The following is a 20,117-nucleotide window of genomic DNA, read 5'->3' as shown; positions in this document are numbered from 1 at the left end:
AACTGTTCCTATAACTATGGGAAACATTCCTATAATTATAGGCACTGCTCCCATAAATTATGGTCATAATTCTTATATTGGTATAAGAAAAAATTTTATAGAAAAATGGGAACCGTTTCCCTAATTTTCTTTCCGTGCAGTAATTATTTTTTTTTTTTTTATTGAAAGAAAATTTAATAGAAAAATATTTGATCTTAAAAACGATTTGAACGTTTATCAAAAACATCAGAATGATTGATGTTCTTTATAAAGAGAGCCGACAGTGACGATTTTGACAGTTCAATTAAAATATTTATATCGTTTAAAAGTGGATTTTTTATCACTTGACTATTAATTGAAATCATTATTTTTTTAAATATTTCAATAATACGTAAGCTTTATTAAACGTCACTTACAATCAACATCCCAAATGTTGATAAAAAATATTATTGAATTAAAATATCGTAATAATTTGTAACTTGTTGTGTAACAGTTTATGCCAGTAATTAATAATCCAACTTTATTAATTTTGAAAATTAATGATTCCGATTAATAAAATAAAAGAAAAATAAAAATGTTGCGTGTAAATAACTAATCGTAGCTTAACAAATGACGCCAAATGTGCCGAGTGAATCCTGTTTGACCACCGAGACCATTCATATACGTCAGATATTAATGACTCAACGACAAGTACAAATCTAAGTCTAAAAACCTCTGAGCGAGGTCGATAACCCAATAAATGAGTATCGCATCCTGATTTAATTATCCTCAGCCCAATATCGTTAATTAAAAAAAAGTTCAACTAAAATTCATTTATCAACTTTTGTTAATCATTTTTTATTATATAAAATAATAATAATTAGAGATAACGCTGATGAAAACATGAGATAACACAGAAATTCTAATTAATCCCTTCATACTGGAGGTAGTATATTGTTTTGAGATTTGTTATATTTTAATTTATCATCCATTGTTTTATTCATAATAAAGATAAGTTGAATTTAAAGAGAGCACTTTCCAGTAGTGCTCCAGAAGACCAAGATCCAAGAGTAGTCTTGCATTACATAGTAGTGAAGTAAAAGCAGTCTTAGTTGTCCGTATTATGGAGACAAAAGGAAATCTCCAGGTAGCAGGATAGAGCAAATAGTCTTTAATTTAAGACGGGAGAAATTCGTTGAGACTTATTTTTATTCTGTCGCATGGTCCTCTGTCTGGTATAAGTCATGAATTTCATGAAAAATTGGGTCAATAAGCAGGAAAAGAAGAGACGATGTACACGGCAGAAATTAAAAATTGAGACCAACTGAAAGACAGTACAGAGTACAGAAATAAAAAAACGACTGTTTGGTACGTATAGGTATACATTTTAGGTTCGATTGAATGGAAAATAAAAGTAAGAAAAAAAAACGCAGTGAGTTAAAGAAAAGAGTAGGATAGTAAGTATCGGATATCGAAGCCGTGTGGCTATCGAGACATTGCGACCACATTAGTTACAGACGTTTCCCTATCCTCTGAACGACGACATTTCGCTTAAATTGGCAATTTCTTTTCCCTTGTGAACAAGTAAAGTATATATGTCTATGTGTATATATATAAATATACAGTATATATGGACTCACTGCTGCTACTGTTAGTGAACCCTTGAACTCATAAAATTGAAAATAGCGAGTCTACAGGAAAAATTCATCTACAGTTATATTTACTTGGTTGATTTCATATGTAACTTATATTACTTAATAATAAAATAATAATAATAATAATACACTGGAAAAAATTGGGGGTGATTACAGATTTTATTTCAATCCGAATTCACTCCATCACTCGACGTTCCGGAATAAGAAAAATCACTCCGCATGCGGAGAATTTGTTTTAATCCGCATTCATTCCAATCCGGAGTTTTCATATTTAAATAAAATCTCATTAGTACCCGGGTCAAAAATAAAACTTGATTTAGACTTGGTTTACCAAGTCGAAATTGGGAGCCGTTTTTCACAAGTCAAACTCGACTTTTTTTTACGAAGATATGAAATACATTGAGTTTTCGCCTTGGTTTAGACTTAACTGGCTTACTTAGTCACGATTTAAGACGAAAAAGTTGAAATCAAGTCGAAATTGACTTGGTTTAGACTTATTCGACTTAAATTATAAGACGAAAAAGTCAAAACTAAGGTGAAATAATTTTTGTATATAAAGGCGGAAGTAAGGCGAATAAATGACTTTTTTTCGACTTGGTTCAGCAAGTCGAAAGTAAGGTGAATGACTATCGTGCTCGAAGTAAAGACGAATAAGTTCAAACTAAGATCAAAAAACACGAATAAGTTGAAATAAGTTGAAACTAAGATGAAAAAAGTTCAAAAAGTTGAAATAAATTAAATTTAAGTCGAAAAAGTCGAGATCTTATCGAAAAATTGTCGGCAAATCGATTACTTCAAAAGAAAATAAGGCGAAGCGAGCCTGAATCAAGTTTTATTTTTGACCCGGGTAGTGAATTTCACTCCGAACACGAGATCAATATTAGAATGTACTCTCCTTCGGGGTAAATTTCACTACGAGGGTATTAAATAAATAAACAGTCACCTGCTCCGCATTCACTCCGGATTTAATTCGCGTTTACAGTATGATTAAAATGTTTTTTATCAAGTTTATCATTGCACGAAACAATGAAATCACTTATTAAAGGGGATAGCCACTGTGAGGATCGAAAAAATAGAGGATTTTCGGGAATTTTTTTGACTGGGATACTAAAGGAATTTCGGAATTGGGTTTTTTTCGTTTCATAAAGTATTCATTGAAGATAAATCTCCTAAATTTTTATTAAAAAATATTATGTTGTTACAAAATTATAAGCATTTTTATGAAGCACCAAAAAAATTTCCCCCGCCACGGTCTCACCTATAACTAAACACGAATTATCTGAAACAAATGCACGCATGTGGTTATTTTTGCACGTAGGGGATTTTAAAAATTTGGATTTGAAAGAAAATGGCGACATATTAAAAATTTTTTCGTTTTTTTTATCATTTATTTGGATTCAAACAGCCCTAAAAAATCTTAAAAATCAACATTTTCAAAATCCCCTACGTGCAATTGTAGCTACTGAATAGACAGTTCAAAAAAAGTAGTTTCGAGAAAAACGTGTTTAAAGTTTTTAGTCGATGCAACGGTCAGTTGACGCGCTGTCACAAAAATGACTATAACTCGGAAAATATTCGGAATTTTTATATAAAACTTCAGACATATATTTTTGAATATATAAGCTTTGATTTTATAAAAAAAAAAAAATTTATTTTTTTTGAAATTTCACAGTGGCTCTCCTCCCCCTTAAGTCCTAAAAAACATACATAATCTTTTTTTTTCAAAGACGAAATTTAATAATATATATATGTGTGCAATGAGTATTATTCTAAGTTACATGTTTCATTTGTTACTTTCATATTTCAAAATAATTATTTTACCAAATGTATTAATTTGCAAAATAATTTAAATATTAATAAGATTGAATGTGTATTATGTACTGCGTGTTGAGATGCCTGATGAAGGTTAAATATATGACCGAAACGTCGCAATTAATTAACAATTAGTATTTTGATTTGCATCCTATTGTCCACTTTCCTGCGAACTTTGTGAATAAACGAAATTTAATGATACAAGCTGGAGACTGTGTGTTACAAATAAGGTATGAAAGAATCATTTATGAAGATAGAAAGAAATGAGAGGTAGAAAAATTTTGACTCTATGTCGATAATTTTATTCTGAGGAAAAAATATTTTTAAGAATTTAAAATCTGTTGTTTGGATCCAGTTCTATTATGTAACGATAAGCTCTGGATTTGCTATTTAATATCTTTTGTTAAGTTATTAAAAAGTTTTTTATCCGATAGGACTATTGAAATTTTTTTGTTGCGGAAAGTTATTAAGTTCAGTAGTGAGCATAGGATCGTGAAAAAAGAGAAAAGATTAGAATAATAGGCTTTATTGTTGGTTTTATGTGTCAGTAAGTTACTTCGAAGGAATATAAAACTCGGAAAGTTGCGATTTAAATGCAAAAAATGCGATTCAATAGAGGGCAATTCTTTGTTCACGTACACGTTTATGCTACAGTGACCTCGGGAAATAGACAGATACTTTTCGGAGATCGCTGATCTTGGAAATAAGAAAAGAGAATAGTGTGTATAGGAAAGTATTGATAGGAATACGGAAGCAATAAGGGATATGCGAAGTGAAAAGTATAACATGTGTCTTGTGTTCATTGAAATAGTTTTGTAAGTTGTTGGAAATAGAAATAAAATTTTTTTTTTCATTGTGTTCAAGTTAAAGTAATGAGGTAATGCAATAAAATTTTGTACGGTATGAACATTCTTTATATCAATTCATAGATTTTTGTCTATTCTAATTTATATTTGATTTGATAATTTAACAATACCTGAGTCGAAATATTAGACGTAAATTGAACGGTCGTAACGTAAATTGAGCGTTTTGGACATTAAAAACTCAATTTGACAGCTTTCAACCTATTCAAAACGTAGATTGGAGTATCATAAATCGAAAAAGTAACTAAAACCTATTTAGACTTACAATAAGAATACATAAGCATACCGAAAAATTTTTTTCATCGATTTTGTACTCCTGGATTATAATCACGTCAATTCTGTAAATTTTTGTCGTCCGCTTTTCTGGCTCTTAAATAAAAAATTCGTATTTTAAAAAACAATTTTTTTCAGTTTCATACTTCTATCTTTAACGCTATATATTTATACCTGTTCATATATTATGATATCAAGGTTATGAAAATTGTGATTACAAATATTGAAATAAATTAATTAATGTTATCATTAAACTAAAATCATAACTCATTAAATTAGCAATTTTTTATGAACCAAAATACAAAACAATCGTTCAATTTACTTTCAAAACGTTAAAAACGTTCAACTTACGTTTGAAACGTTAAGAACGTTCAACTTACGTCTAATATTTCGACTCAGGTAAATCGAATTTTAATCATTTTTTCGTGTAAAAAATTGTTAATTCAAAGTTGATAATAATAATTATCTAATGAAGAGAAAAAAAAGCTTCCAATGCAAGGATAAATAAAATAAATACGTGTTCTCTAGTGCAGAAATAGGTCATAGTTAGCGACTAATAATTTAACACGAAATGCTCTGCACAAACATAGAAATGATATTAGAGGTAATTTAATTGAAATGTATGTGCTGCTCCTAAGTAAATACATTTCCGTGATGAAAAGTAAAAATTATATACATGTTATGTAAATACAGAAAATACACAAATTTATAAGAATATTTCTTCAATCATCATAATTAAAATTTTTCAAATCAATGATAGTAAAAAATTTAAGTATAGTAATTATTTTAAGTAGCCAGTTAATACAGTGTAAAATATGAAAATAAACTATTTGTAAAAATAGAAAATCACAGCCGAGCTGCGAGTTGTAAATTTAAAGATGAATATAAAATCCTCTGATAATATTTTATCATAATAAATAATTCATGAAGAATATGATATTCGATTTTTCCGTTGAAATATTTTTAGATTGCTATCAATTAAATATTTATATAGTCATGAATGAACAACATAAAATAAAAAACCAATGATTTATTAAATTTATAAGACTTGTCTAAATTTATAAAACTATTTTTTTTTATACAAAAATATATGTCTACTCGTCAAACCATAACTTGAGTAAATTAAATCTCAAGTTTTATAATATAATATTTATATATATATATATATATGTATAGCATAGAATTTTATTGTGTGAATAAAGTCTTCAAAAAGTATATTAAGCGATCCGTCATTCTGTAAATAAATTACGTGGAACTTTCTTCTTCTCTTACTACCACTACGATAATATACTTCAACTATACACCGTATTTTTTTTTCTCCGTACTCACTTTATATTCTTCTACTTTGACTTCTACTACTACTACTATGATTATTTCTGCTACAACTATTAAAACTCATGCATCATTTATGCGATCACGCGTCACCACTTCCGGCAGTGGTGTCACTTCCACGAAATTGCAGTATACCTCTCGCTCAATCGTCGAGTGATTTTTTTTATCGCACATTGCACTTTCTTCACGCGCATCATTATAGTACCGACATGTTGTCTGTGGTTTATCGTTCGAAAGTAAAAGTTTGAGTAGGTATTCCCGCCCTCTCAATTTATATAAAATCAATATTTAATAAACTCACACGTGTCTTGAAGTCTTTACTGCCGGCCTTTTATTGATCACAAACTGATAGTATCATTTCGTAATCTGTTTTTTTTTCTTCCTAGAAGAAAAAAATTATGTATATTTATATAATATAATTTAAGACACAAAGGATTTTTATTCATGCAGCTAAAAAAAGAATAACAAATAAATTGTCAAAGTAAATTAAATTGCTTCAGCTTAATTGGATGAAAGAATTTTTGATAAATTTTTGCATACAAATTTATTTAATACCAGGATGAGATTATTTGACATCCAACGCAGAATAAAATAGGAATCTCTTTGAATCGATTGTCCGTTTATCCAAGAATGTTCACCTGCATGACAAGAGGAAGTATTAACTTTCATTTAATAAGGTAGTTTTTAATGAATAAAAGAATTTTTTATTAGAGATTATCATAAGATTTCAAAGTAAATTAAATAAATTTCAATGGATGGGAAAAATATTTTTGCTGAATTTTTTCACTGCTATAGCAATATATATATTGCATAGGAGAGCATAAGCTTTTTTAGTAAAACAACCAAATTTCGTTCTGTACCAGAGAGTACTTCCTAATAAGACATATTGTTTAATTTTTGTAATTGAACTAAAGACTTATATCATCAGAAAACAAATACCACACTAAAAAAAATGTGGTTATCGTAACCATCTGAAGTATTTCTAATGGTAGATAGTTTTCATAACAAAATGTATCGTTAACTTGACAATAATATATTGCTGCGTTAACTATTTTCAATTTTAAATAAAAGTATTGTCAATTTAACCTATATTCTTTAGTTACATTCACCATATTTGGTATTGCTGTTTTAACAATTCCTACACTGTAAAAAGAGCGGTGTTGAAAATGGACTCATTTTAACTCCGCCCGGTGCAAAAATGAAATTACACCGGTGTAGGAGGAGTAATACACCGGTGTTAAAAATACCGGTGTTAAAGCGGGGTAACCGGTGTAAAAGCGGAGTAATACCGGTGTAAAAGCAGGATAAACTGCGTCCGCTTGGAGTATTAACTTTAAAGATTATAAAACACAAGAAATGTCAGTTCTTTATGAAAATTAATAAAAAATATCATTTATTAACAAGTATAGTGATCGAGTAAGAACAAATATTCACAAAGTAAAATATTTTAACACCGGTGGCGGCGTTATTTTAACACCGGTCTAGAATATTTACACCGGTGGCGGCGTTATTTTAACACTGGTCTAGAATATTTACACCGGTGGCGGCGTTATTTTAACACCGGTACAGAATATTTACACCGGTAGCGGCGTTATTTTCACACCGCTTTCGGGGGTAAATTTAACACCGATAATTTTAACACCTACACCGCTTGGACTTACCCCGGTGGTTTTTTACAGTGTATAGATTGCTATTATAGCAATCCATGTTGTTAATACAGCAATCCAAATGTTTAATATAGTCCTGTTTAGAAAATCTCATAGAATCCAATGGATTCTCATATATTCCTATAGAGATTTTATAAGAATGAATGAGTTCTATGAGAAGTGTTATAGTTAAGAGGGCCTTATACATACAGCTATAAGAATCTATCGGATTTTTTAAGCAGGGAGCAATCCGGATTGTAAATATATCAAAACGTATTGTTAAGGCCAGTTTTTCAAACCGAGTTTATTTTTATCCGGGTTTTAATTAATATTGCTAGTATATCTATATATTCATAATATATAGATATACCAGCAATGATAATTTAAACCCAGATTAACAATAAACCTGGTTTGAAAAACTGGCCCTTAATATAGCAATACGTATTGCCGTAGCAACCATCTATATAGATAGTTGATTTGACAAAACATTGTATGGGTAAAATAGCAATCTAGCCTTTACGCAAAGAAAGGATTGCTATATTAACAATCTACGATTTTCCAAACTTTAGATGGTTAATATAGCTCTCTCTCTTAAAATGATTCAATGAAAAGTGCTGCATATCAGTGAATATTCACTGCATAAACAGTCCCAAGTATATCACTTATTCAATCAGTAACCCAACGGTATCGCTATTACAGCAAGATTTTTCTCCAGTTCACTGAAACATAAAAAATCGTAAATAACTGTTTAAACATGGTATAATTAATATAAATCTAACAATCAGATTAAATTCAAGTGTAAAATTAAACATAACCACGAAACAACGAACGATACATCTATCAACACAACAAACAGAGCACCGAGTATGCAAGAGAGCATTTCAAACTCATTGCCATGCCTATTTGCGGTTAAATTTAACATCGTGTGTCGTTTCCCAGTACTTCTCATGATTAAAATTCCAATCGAAATTTCATTCTACGCTGTACTAGAAACTACCACCATACTATACTACCATAATATGCAAAACATCCTCGTTTATTTTCCATCGTAAAAGCACTCTCATCAAACTCTCGTTTCACCCATTACCAATCTTTTGTCCATTTGTTTATTATTACAATCCCTTTTATACATACATATATTTATTTTTTTTACTTTCATACACGCAAAATCCATAAAAACTCAAACAAACACCCGCACATACACCCATACTATTGTCATCGACCATTATTAATAACATTTGAATTCACTTAAATAATTTTGAAATATTCAATTGAATAAAAAAAGCAGCAATGGAAAATAAAATTAAACCTTGTGAAGTTTTTGTAGCAACAAAAAAAGTTTACGAATTGGAAAAACGATTATAGTTTAATCGACGAACCATTCAGTCCACTCAGCTACATTTAGTTTATCCAGTTGACTGGTTGGTTTTAGCAAAATGGAATTTTCCGATAGTTGAAATAAAATGGTGATGGTAATAGATAATAATAATAATAATAATGATAATAATGATGGGTTAAGGTGTGATGTCGGTGATCCGTAAATTACAGACCGACGAGAAAATGCTGGAATAAGCACGTTCCGACTGTCAACCCTCGATCTAGTATACTGGTGATTTAGGTATTCCACAAACCGCTTGTCGTGATGCTTTATTCGACGTTCGGTCTCTTGTTACCATTTAAAGTAAAGTGTCACCAGTCAGTGTACTTATACGTACCACTAGCAAAAGGAGTTACAGCTCACTAAGGGCTAACTCTCGGATAAATTACTCTCGTTTAAATGCTATGGTATCATAGAAAAGCCGGACCATGTTTGCCACTCTCTAAACATGAATTAGTGAAAATAAGTGAATATTCACTAATTCCAAGTGCAAACCGAACCACTAATTTCAAAAAGTGGTTCGGTTGGCACTCAGAACTAGTGAATATTTGGTTGCGTAACAGTTCAACCAAAAACAAAATAACCGCGACAAAAACCGCGACAAAATAACCGAATGACAAAATAACCGACCTTTTATCATGGTTTTTGTGTGTTTTGTCGTCGGTTATTTTGTCATACAGTTATTTTGTCATTCGGTTATTTTGTCGCGGTTATTTTGTTTTTGGTTGAACTGTTACGCAACCGAATATTCACTAGTTCTGAGTGCCAACCGAACCACTTTTTGAAATTAGTGGTTCGGTTTGCACTTGGAATTAGTGAATATTCACTTATTTTCACTAATTCATGTTTAGAGAGTGGCGAACATGGTCCGGTTTTTCTATGACACCATAGCATTTAAACGAGAGTAATTTATCCGAGAGTTATTTTGTCGTCGGTTATCTTGTCGCGGTTATTTTGTCTGTGGTTATTTAAGCGTGACACCGAATTCTTTTATTTCACTTATTCATGTTTAGAGAGCATCTGACGGACATTGAAATAAACACATTCAAAAATTACTAAGACCATAGAAATATTTGCAATTATCACAGTAATTTTCACTTGTATTTATTTCAGTTTCTGCGGAGGCCAAAATAGTCCGCGTTTACTATGACACTGTAGAATTTCAAACGATAATAATTTCTCCGTGTATGAGTAGTCAAAAATCATCTAAAACTTTTTGTTTACTTTGCTTTCAGTTGGTGAACGGTCTCAATGGACCAAGGTATATCTGCGAGACGGAAGTAATGGAGGAAGTAGCACTCGCAGCTGGTAATGGGGAGTTCGCATCCCCTGGGAATCACACGAGCAAAAACGCCAACGGCAACATCATCACCCTTACACTAAAGAATAACCACCTCATCGTGGAGACGGAAGAGCGAGCTGTGAGTATGCCATGACAAAGAAACTTTTTACTACGTATGTGTATGAACATTTATAGTGACTCTTTTTATTCATTATTCTTCTTTTTTTTTTCAAATTTCATCTCATATACTTCACTCTTCTTTACCTGATACTTATTCTGCTTTAGTTCATTTTTCGTTACCACCTACTTCTTTATCATGATTTCTGTGCGCGATTTTCCTCTTTACCCGATTCCTTATTCTTTGATTTTCTTTACTCCCCTCTTTTAGTAGCTCCTTCACCTTTTTTTTTATAACAACGAACAGATGACAAGGCAGAAAAAAGTCAAAAGATGTTGAAGAAAAAAGTGAGTTAGAGTCGAGTGGAATGAGGAAAAGCCGAAGGAAGTGGAAAAAGCTAAATGGAGGATGAGAAAATGCTAAAAAGGGGAATGGGGTGGGGTGGGATAGGTGGTACGAGAAGATGTATAAAAGCTCTCTTGCAAGCGTATAAATTCAAACTGCGTGAACTTTCAGACCCGCCTGAGTTTATAAAACGTTGTTTACAAATAACTGCACGAGCAAGTTGACCTGACAAAAAATAACCAACCAGTAACAATGAAAACAGTTTAATAAAATAAGTTGTAACAAGCATTTTTATATGAATATCCGCAGATTAATCCGAAGTTCAAGTGGGAAAAATAAAATAAATTAAAGCGTATTAACGCTGTTGTAGTCTCATTAATGTACGTACACGAGCACAATGGTCATGCTTACTTGAGTCCGATCGATAAAATCGTGCAGTTTCTCAGGTTACGGTAAAAAATAAATGGATGAAAAAATGAGAAGTAGAATTACTTTATTCTGCTTATCAGCTAAAAGAGCCACTTGACACATGAAAATCTACACTCGACGATACCCGAGTGCGTGCAATAGAACGTTTGTAGCTTATGTTTACTAAATCATTAAGTGAATATTTTATAAAGTTATTAATGATAATATAAATTTTTTTTTAATTGCTCTGTGTTATGATTTAATGTAGGAAATTTGAGATTTGTATGCTGAAATATAATCAAAAATTAATTTAAAAACACATTTGCTTGGTTGTTTTATTTTACTTAGCATTTTTTAAGATAAATGCGCTACATTAAATTACGTCATGAAAATGTGTACCGTGTATAGTTACTCACATAGCATTATACGGTAAATTACTTTCTAAAATTTTTTACTGCCTACAAACACCTGCGATCCCTAAAAATTATTTACATTTTTTTTAAACTTACTTCCCTTGGGCTAAAATCAATTTTCTATACTTTATTTTTATTACACAAATATTTTTTTATCACGAAAATATATAGACATAAATTCAAATTATTGATTCATTTTTATTGAAAAATGTTCAAGCAAAAGAAGAATAAATTTGCCATGAAAAAATTTCAAATATCGACCTAAGATAATTTATCGAAGCCTGGAAAAATAATTTTTGAAAAATTTTAAATCTCAAATTTACATCGATCTATTGAAATAAACATTTAATGTAACATAAAATTTGAAAGATTTACGTAAATCTGCACTGTGAAAAATCGGGAGTGAATTCGAAGTGATTACGGATTTGATTTCAATCCGCATTCACTCCGATTCGGAAATTTAATACAAAAATTAACTCCAAGGGGATTAAATAAATAAACAATCATCCCCCGAGTCGAAATATTAAACGTAAATTGAACGTTTTCAACGTTTTAAACGTTTCGGACATTAAAAACTCAATTTGACAGCTTTCAACTTATCCAAAACGTAGATTGGAGTATCGTAAATCGAAAACGTAACTAAAACCTATTTAGACTTACACTGTAAAAAATCACCGGGGTAAGTCCAAACGGTGTAGGTGTTAAAATTATCGGTGTTAAATTTACCCCTGAAAGCGGTGTGAAAATAACGCCGTCACCGGTGTAAATATTCTAGACCGGTGTTAAAATAACGCCGCCGCCGGTGTAGATATCATTTACCAGTGTTGAAATATTTTTACTTACTCGATCACTATACTTGTTAATAAATGATATTTTTTATTAATTTTCATAAAGAACTGACATTTTTTGTGTTTTATAATCTTTAAAGTTAATAATCCAAGCGGACGCAGTTTACCCTGCTTTTACACCGGTTACCCCGATTTAACACCGGTATTTTTAACACCGGTGTAGTTCTATTTTAACACCGGGCGGAGTTAAAATGAGTCCATTTTTAACACCGCTCTTTTTACAGTGTACAATAAGAAAACATAAGCTACCAAAAAATTTTTTTCATCGATTTTGTACTCCTGAATTATAATCACGTCAATTCTCTAAAATTTTGTCGTCCATTTTTCTGGCTCTTAAATAAAAAAATTCGTATTTTGAAAAAAAAATTTTTTTAGTTTCATACTTCTATCTTTAACACTATTATATCTTTTCATATATTATGATATCAAGGTTATGAAAATTGAGATTACAAACATTGAAATAAATTAATTAATGTTATCATTAAACTCAAATCATAACTCATGAAATTACCAATTTTTTATGAACCAAAATACAAAAAAATCGTTCAATTTACTTTTAAAACGTTAAGAACGTTCAATTTACGACTAAAATTTCGACTCGGGCCGGTCCACATTCACTCCGGATTTAATCCGCGTTGACTTCGAATACTTTTTACAGTGTCCTTAGGCCTGATTGAACCCAAACTATTTATCCTTTTGAACATTGATATAAAATGAAAAGTAATTAATTATTCGTAATCCAGATGACAGAAATTATATTATAAACTCATAACTTTGCTGGCATGACTGTAATAATTATTAGAGTGACAACTAGCAAAGTTTGATTACAAAGTAACAAAGCAATATCGTAGTAGCAAAAGTTATGAATACGAAATGATCTGAGGGTTGAATTAAGCGCATATCAAACACATGGAAGAGTAATATAGATACAAAAGCAAGTGATAAATTAATCAAACGATAACATTAAATAAGTGTGAAGCTTTTGCGAGCAGACAGGCAAGTAATCGAGCACTCGTACATATCTATAAGCACACAAATAACTATTTTCGAGTCATGAAATCCGTATTGTGTGAATTGAGTTGTTCCAGTTCGTCAGTCATTAAACTTTGATAACCGGGAACTCTGATTCGCAATTATCCAAGTTCGCCGTTGTTGAAGATTGCTCGAAGGTTACCACCCGGCAATTCTATCTCCGGCTATCGGCCTTGTTGTCATCGTCATTGCAGCAGTCGTTGTCGTATTCATAGTTATAGCCATAGCAGTAGTCTACTCTGTAGCTCAATAGTGTGGTAAGGGAATGAGCAGACTTCCTATTCCTCATTTTCTTCCTTAAAGACACAAGAATGCCCTGAGGGAGAAAGCAGGCTCTCGTCTCTCCTGAGATTCATGAACTTGGCATTCCAACCATCCTGTGTCGCTTGCAGACCGGTTTAACTATTGAACATCGGAAGGGCGTGGATCGTGAGGACGTGATGCCGAACGACCGGGATGGCGTAAACCTACCATACCTATTTCCAATACCTCACATTCAATATATATTATATATTAAGATAATAGTTTCACCCTTTCAGTGAAAATCATCAAAGCGAAATTCCGGGCCGTGATTTTAAATTGGTCTATTGATGAGGATTCAATGCTTTCAAAGTTACTTACTCAAGTTTTAAATCAGCTTATTCTGTACCTTTTTAGTTATTATCATCGAATCGTTATTGGCAAACTTTATATCCCAATTAATAAAGTAAAATCAATTTAATGGGTTGATTAATTAATTTGATTAGAAAATAAACTTGTCGATTTGAAATACTGCAGTAATGTTTTTTTGTTTATTTGCTTAATAAATGAAATACTGGGTAGTTAAATTTTAATTTAGCAATAAAGGAAGCTTTATTAAGTGAAAAATTGGGTAAAAATTTGGTATATGATATTGAAAGGAATATTTCATAAAGAAATATCAATATTGAATTTTTTTAGAAGTTGTTTCTATTAAACATTTTTTTCTACGTTCCTACATTGTTCAAAGAGCGGTGTAAAAACAGGGTAACCGGTGTAAAAGCAGAGTAACATCGGTGTAAAAGAGAGTTAACCATTGTAAAAGCGGGGTAAACTGCGTCCGCTTGGAGTATTAACTTTAAAGATAATAAAACAAAAAATTTCAGTTCTTTATGAAAAATAATAAAAAATATCATTTATTACCAAGTATAGCGATCGAGTAAGTAAAAATATTCACAAAGTAAAATATTTTAACACCAGTAAAGAATATCTACACATGGAAAAAAATGATGCTCAAAATTTTAATAGTTTGTAATTTATTTTTGACTTAAAATTAGTATATTTGTATACTAATATCAAACCAGGATCATTATATATTACAAAATAGTTATTATTTATATTAAAATTTGATACACATCGAAGAGCGAAATTTGTAATTTCGTATATTAAAATTAATATGAAAAAAAATCGATTAATTGGTATCTACAGTTATAACTATTCAAATAAACATAGAAAAATTAAAAAAATGAGGAACCGAAAAATTAGTAAACGTACATATTAATATATAAAGATCTAGTATACTAATTTTTCATTTTATTATTTACCACTTATTCGATTTATGTACACTGAGAAAAAAAAATACTTTTATCAAGAACATTTACTTGAGACAAAAACATATATTCTTGATAATTTTCAAGAATATATAATTTTGTCTCAAGAATTCGTAGAATTGAAAGAAATAATTTTTATTTAATTCAACTAAAGCTATTCTTTTGTTTACTCATAATATAATATCAAATTCATATAATAACAAAAATAAATTTGATGCTCTTTTCTCAAGAAATTGATAATTAATAATAATAAAATAAATATTTTGAACGGATTTCTTGAACCAAGAAATTCTTGTTTGGAAAATAGCATTTTTTTTTCTCAGTGTATATTGTAAATTAATTTATAATGATGAATAAATGATAATTTAAGCTAATAATTGATCAGTGATATCGAATTTATAAAATAAAAGTTAGTAACTTTTGCAATTTTCGGCTGAAAAAATCAGTATCTAAGATACCAATTATTAATTTGACCAATCATTACTTTTTAATAAATTAATTAACTTTCACTAATAAGTCACATATTTATACCTAAAAGTAATAATATTTACTTACTTTTTGAAATAATTGATAGCAGTTTTTAGGAATCTACAAAAATTAGTAAACTACTTTGCATTAAGTACATAATAGTACTAATTATTGATAACAGATTCCACTTTTTACTATTATTTATTCATTTTTAATATTCTGTTTTTCCGTGCACCGGCGGCGGCGTTATTTTAACACTGGTCTAGAATATTTACACCGGCGGTGTCGTTATTTTAACACCGGTACAGAATATGTACACCGGTGGCAGCGTTATTTTCACACTGCTTTCAGTGTTGAAATTTAACACCGCCGATTTTAACACCTACACCGCTTGGACTTACCCCGGTGATTTTTTACAGTGTAGTTGAGTACATTTGCACTTCATTTTTATGTTTACGTTGAAAAATAATTTGATGAGTTCAAAAAAAAGTGTAATGTTGATTTGAAACTGTATTTTTAATTACGCGAAGTCATTAATTTTAACGTTCCAGATTATGGTATGAAAAAATTTCAAATGATTTCTTTTTTTTTTTTTTTTGGAAAAGAAGCATCATCATTATTTTCAAGTGTGCAGAAGACATTTAATAACGAGCCGGAATTTCCTGAAAACGAGGGTGGATATGTAAATGTAAATTAAATTGGACGAGTAAAATGTCAAAACTTGTAGGTTAAAACATTGCTTCTAAAAGAGATACTAGTGATGATACAGGTAAAAGTGAAGGTATTGGAATATAAACGTGCTGGGTACATTACCAAGTAGTTTTTAGTAAACTTCAATAAATGGTAAAAGCGTTGGTAGCATGTCAAAAGTTATTGTGCATCTCTAAATCCCTTGAGAAAAGCACAAACTGCTCGAAACACGTTTGCATAATATTCTTGTTGGCTTGTTGCCAAGCCACGGCACGTTTACTTCGAATATCGTACACACGGCTATACACAGTGATCTTACAAATACTCCTACTTTGACAAGATCACTAATGTCAACCCAGTGAATTAAGTCGCGATTTAAAGAAACTTGTTTGTTTTCCCCCGACTTAGCCTGAGACAAAACATTTCAAGTATATGAAATATAAGAAATAATGACACTACTGAAGAAAGAGGAGTAAAAAAAATAGTTTTCCGTTATTTAGGTAAAATAAATATATCAACTAATGACCAACAACAAAAAGAAGTCCGGGGGACTGATGAAACATCTGATGTTCGTTAGCTTATTCAATTTTTCTTATACGTAAATTTAATTTTCTACGTAGACGAGCAAACTATTTTTTCATTAAATTTTTTCACAATAAATAAAAAAAAAAATCTACTCCATCAAACTTTGATGTACAAAGTAAAAAGAAAAATTTATCGCGATAACTTTTTAATGGCGTGCAAAATTTAATTTATGATTTGATGTGAATGTCATTTAGTCGGAGTGAAGTAAATCCATCATGTAAATTAAATATTGAATCGAGACCTTTATTTTCAAAAACTGATCAGCTTAATTAGTTTAAAAATATGCTTTAATTCAAGGATTCATTTTTTATAAAAATTTTATTACCAATATTTTAATTTGTCAGTATTCGGGGAGGATGGTTAATAAATGAGCAACTGGATTTTCACTCGTGTATGTCTGTTATTCCGACACTGACGATTGTTCATAAAATACTATTCCCAATGGAGATTTTGATTGTTATCGCGAAAATAAAACACAACATAACTAACTTGTGTTGCACGGATGTAGTAAACAATACAAGTTATTAACTATTTATAAAGAAAAAAATAAATGTGAGAAAGTAAAGGTTCATTTTTATTTATTTTAAAAATTTTAAAAGTTTTTAATCTACTCCTTAAACTTTAGTTTTTAAATTAAAACTTAGAAAGAATTTTTTTTTACCATATAACAGCTTTTTAAAGGGTGAAACCGATCAAAAATTTCATTTTTAAATCACCTAAATATATATATATATATATATATATATATATATGTAATTTTAGGGCAACTTTTTTTTTCAACGCACTCACAGCTTCTACACTTGCAGGAGGGTAAGAGCTTGGCACTAAAATAGAAATAACTAGAAAGTTATGCGAAATTTGGAAAAATGTTATCAGAGACAATTTGTAGGGAATAAAATTGTCTACAAAAAAGATCTCATATCATTTTGTGATAAGTCTGATAGTTTCGCCAGGAAAGTAAAAAGATCTCGAAATTTATTATAAATGTGACTTTAAACTCCAATAACTTTTCAACAGATGGATTTATCAAAAAATGATAAGAGACTTTTCTTGTAGAGCGTTTAATTCCCTACGAAATTAGTATCCGAACTTATCTGTATAACGAGCCATTGCCGAGGTATGAAATTTCAAGCTTAAAATTATTTTTTCCCATATTATTTAAATGGGAAATGAAAAATCGCGATGAGTCACCCGTTAATATTAATATTAAGGACTCTTATTTTAACAGGCGTCTTATTTTACCTTCTTGCAAATACAGAAGCTGTTAGTGAGTTGAAAAAAAAATTGCCCTAAAATACACACCCTAATATATATGCATATATGTATGTAAAATAAGCGTTTGATGTGATAATAGTAATCTGAGAAAGCTCATTATCGATGCAAATTGGATTAATTATATCTTAAAATAACAACTTTATTGATTCGTATGGATATATACGATAAATATATATACATATATATGTATAGGTGATAAAGGATTCTTATATAACATGAGCTTAAAGCAAATGCATTAACAACAAAGTTTTCTATGTGCCAAAGTAACTTTACAGCTCAGAAGCTGATCAAAAGTATATATGTATATGTATATTATAAAAGAGCCCTTTAAAATGGATTATAATGCCAAAGCTTGTTAATGAGTTTTCGCGAACCTAACACGCTCAGCCCTTATTGGCCTCAATATTCATTAAAAAGTTTGGAAAATCCAAAAGTGCACCTCATAACGCTTATTCAAAAATACAAAATAATTTATTATTTAAGTATTCTACCGAAGAAATTAGAATCAAATAAATAAGTAAAAAAAAAATGCTATTGGTTTTATTATTATTATTATTATTATTATTTTTTTATTATTACTTTTAGTTATTTGAATTTTAGGGTTCAATCTTTCTTGGTTTTGGCGTCCGATGAGAAACATACAGCACATGCGTGTACATATTTATCAGCCTGGCTAATATCGCTCCAACGTGGCCAAAGGCTGAACATCGTATACCCATAGAAATATACCTATAATGACCAGTATTTTTAATTAATTATAATTAAACGACACCGAATTAAACAGTCATTTCAAATAGCAAATAATCCACTGTGATTCTGAAGCTAATATTAAAGGAATGGTCCTGATACGTTAAGTCTTTCGGGCGTAATCTTGGCACATCCACACGTACAGACATCCGGATGTCCACGAAAAATTTTTTAAAATCAGATTCTTTTTAATATTAAACAAAATATATGTGTTTTAAACACATCGAATATGCACTGTAAAAAATCACCGGGGTAAGTCCAAGCGGTGTAGGTGTTAAAATCGGCGGTGTTAAATTTCAACATTAAAAGCGGTGTGAAAATAACGCCGCTACCGGTGTAAATATTCTGTACCGGTGTTAACAAAAATTCCCCGGTGTTAAAATAACGCCGCCACCGGTGTAGATATTCTTTACCGGTGTTAAAATATTTCATATTGTGAATATTTGTACTTACTCGATCACTATACTTGTTAATAAATGATATTTTTTATTAATTTTCATAAAGAACTGACATTTTTTTGTGTTTTACACTGTAAAAAATCACCGGGGTAAGTCCAATCGGTGTAGGTGTTAAAATTATCGGTGTTAAATTTACCCCCGAAAGCGGTGTGAAAATAACGCCGCTGCCGGTGTAAATATTCTGTACCGGTGTTAAAAAAAATTCTCCGGTGTTAAAATAACACCGCTGCTGGTGTAAATATTCTAGACCGGTGTTAAAATATTTTACTTTGTGAATATTTTTACTTACTCGATCACTGTACTTGTTAATAAATAATATTCTTTATTAATTTTCATAGAGAACTGACATTTTTTGTGTTTTATAATTTTTAAAGTTAATATTCCAAGCGGACGCAGTTTACCCCGCTTTTACACCGGTTACCCCGCTTTTACACCTATATTATTCCGTTTTTACACCGATTACCCCGCTTTTACACCGATTTTACTCCGCTTTTACACCGGTTACCCTGATTTAACACCGGTATTTTTAACACCGGTGAATTACTCCTCCTACACCGGTGTAATTTTATTTTAACACCGGGCGGAGTTAAAATGAGTCCATTTTTAACACCGCTCTTTTTACAGTGTATAATCTTTAAAGTTAATACTCCAAGCGGACGCAGTTTACCCCGCTTTTACACCGGTATTTTAACACCGCCGAATTACGCCTCCTACACCGGTGTAATATCATTTTAACACCGGGCGGAGTAAAAATGAGTCCATTTTTAACACCGCTCTTTTTACAGTGTAATAATAAGAGCATTTCTCTTGATAATAGCGTAGTTGTATTACCGCACAAATACAAAAAAAATGCAACAGAGGCTATTGAAGTCTGCAAAATTGCTTGAATTTGACATGTTGAGAGCAAATTACTACTTCAAACGCTCCGCGTTATGAGACGTGCAATATACTTCTAACTTGACG

The 20,117-nt window shown here is 30.6% G+C and overlaps 1 protein-coding gene and 1 long non-coding RNA gene across 3 annotated transcripts in view; one reads left to right on the top strand and one right to left on the bottom strand.

Moving 5' to 3' along the window:
* Positions 1–20,117, bottom strand: part of LOC130667874 (uncharacterized) — a 268,882-nt gene that overhangs the window by 176,721 nt on the left and 72,044 nt on the right. The window lies entirely within an intron of this gene.
* LOC130667867 (uncharacterized) overlaps positions 1–20,117 on the top strand; it is a 188,585-nt gene that overhangs the window by 160,290 nt on the left and 8,178 nt on the right. The window contains exon 5 of the mRNA XM_057469745.1: positions 10,153–10,338. Coding sequence (XP_057325728.1) covers positions 10,153–10,338 — 186 coding nt within the window. The remainder of the gene's footprint in view (positions 1–10,152; positions 10,339–20,117) is intronic.

Source organism: Microplitis mediator, chromosome 5 (genome assembly GCF_029852145.1).
Source record: "Microplitis mediator isolate UGA2020A chromosome 5, iyMicMedi2.1, whole genome shotgun sequence".
NCBI classification, from domain to species: Eukaryota; Metazoa; Arthropoda; class Insecta; order Hymenoptera; family Braconidae; genus Microplitis; species Microplitis mediator.
The sequence above is the reverse complement of the archived record's forward strand: the minus strand, read 5'-3'. Positions and strand labels throughout refer to the sequence as shown.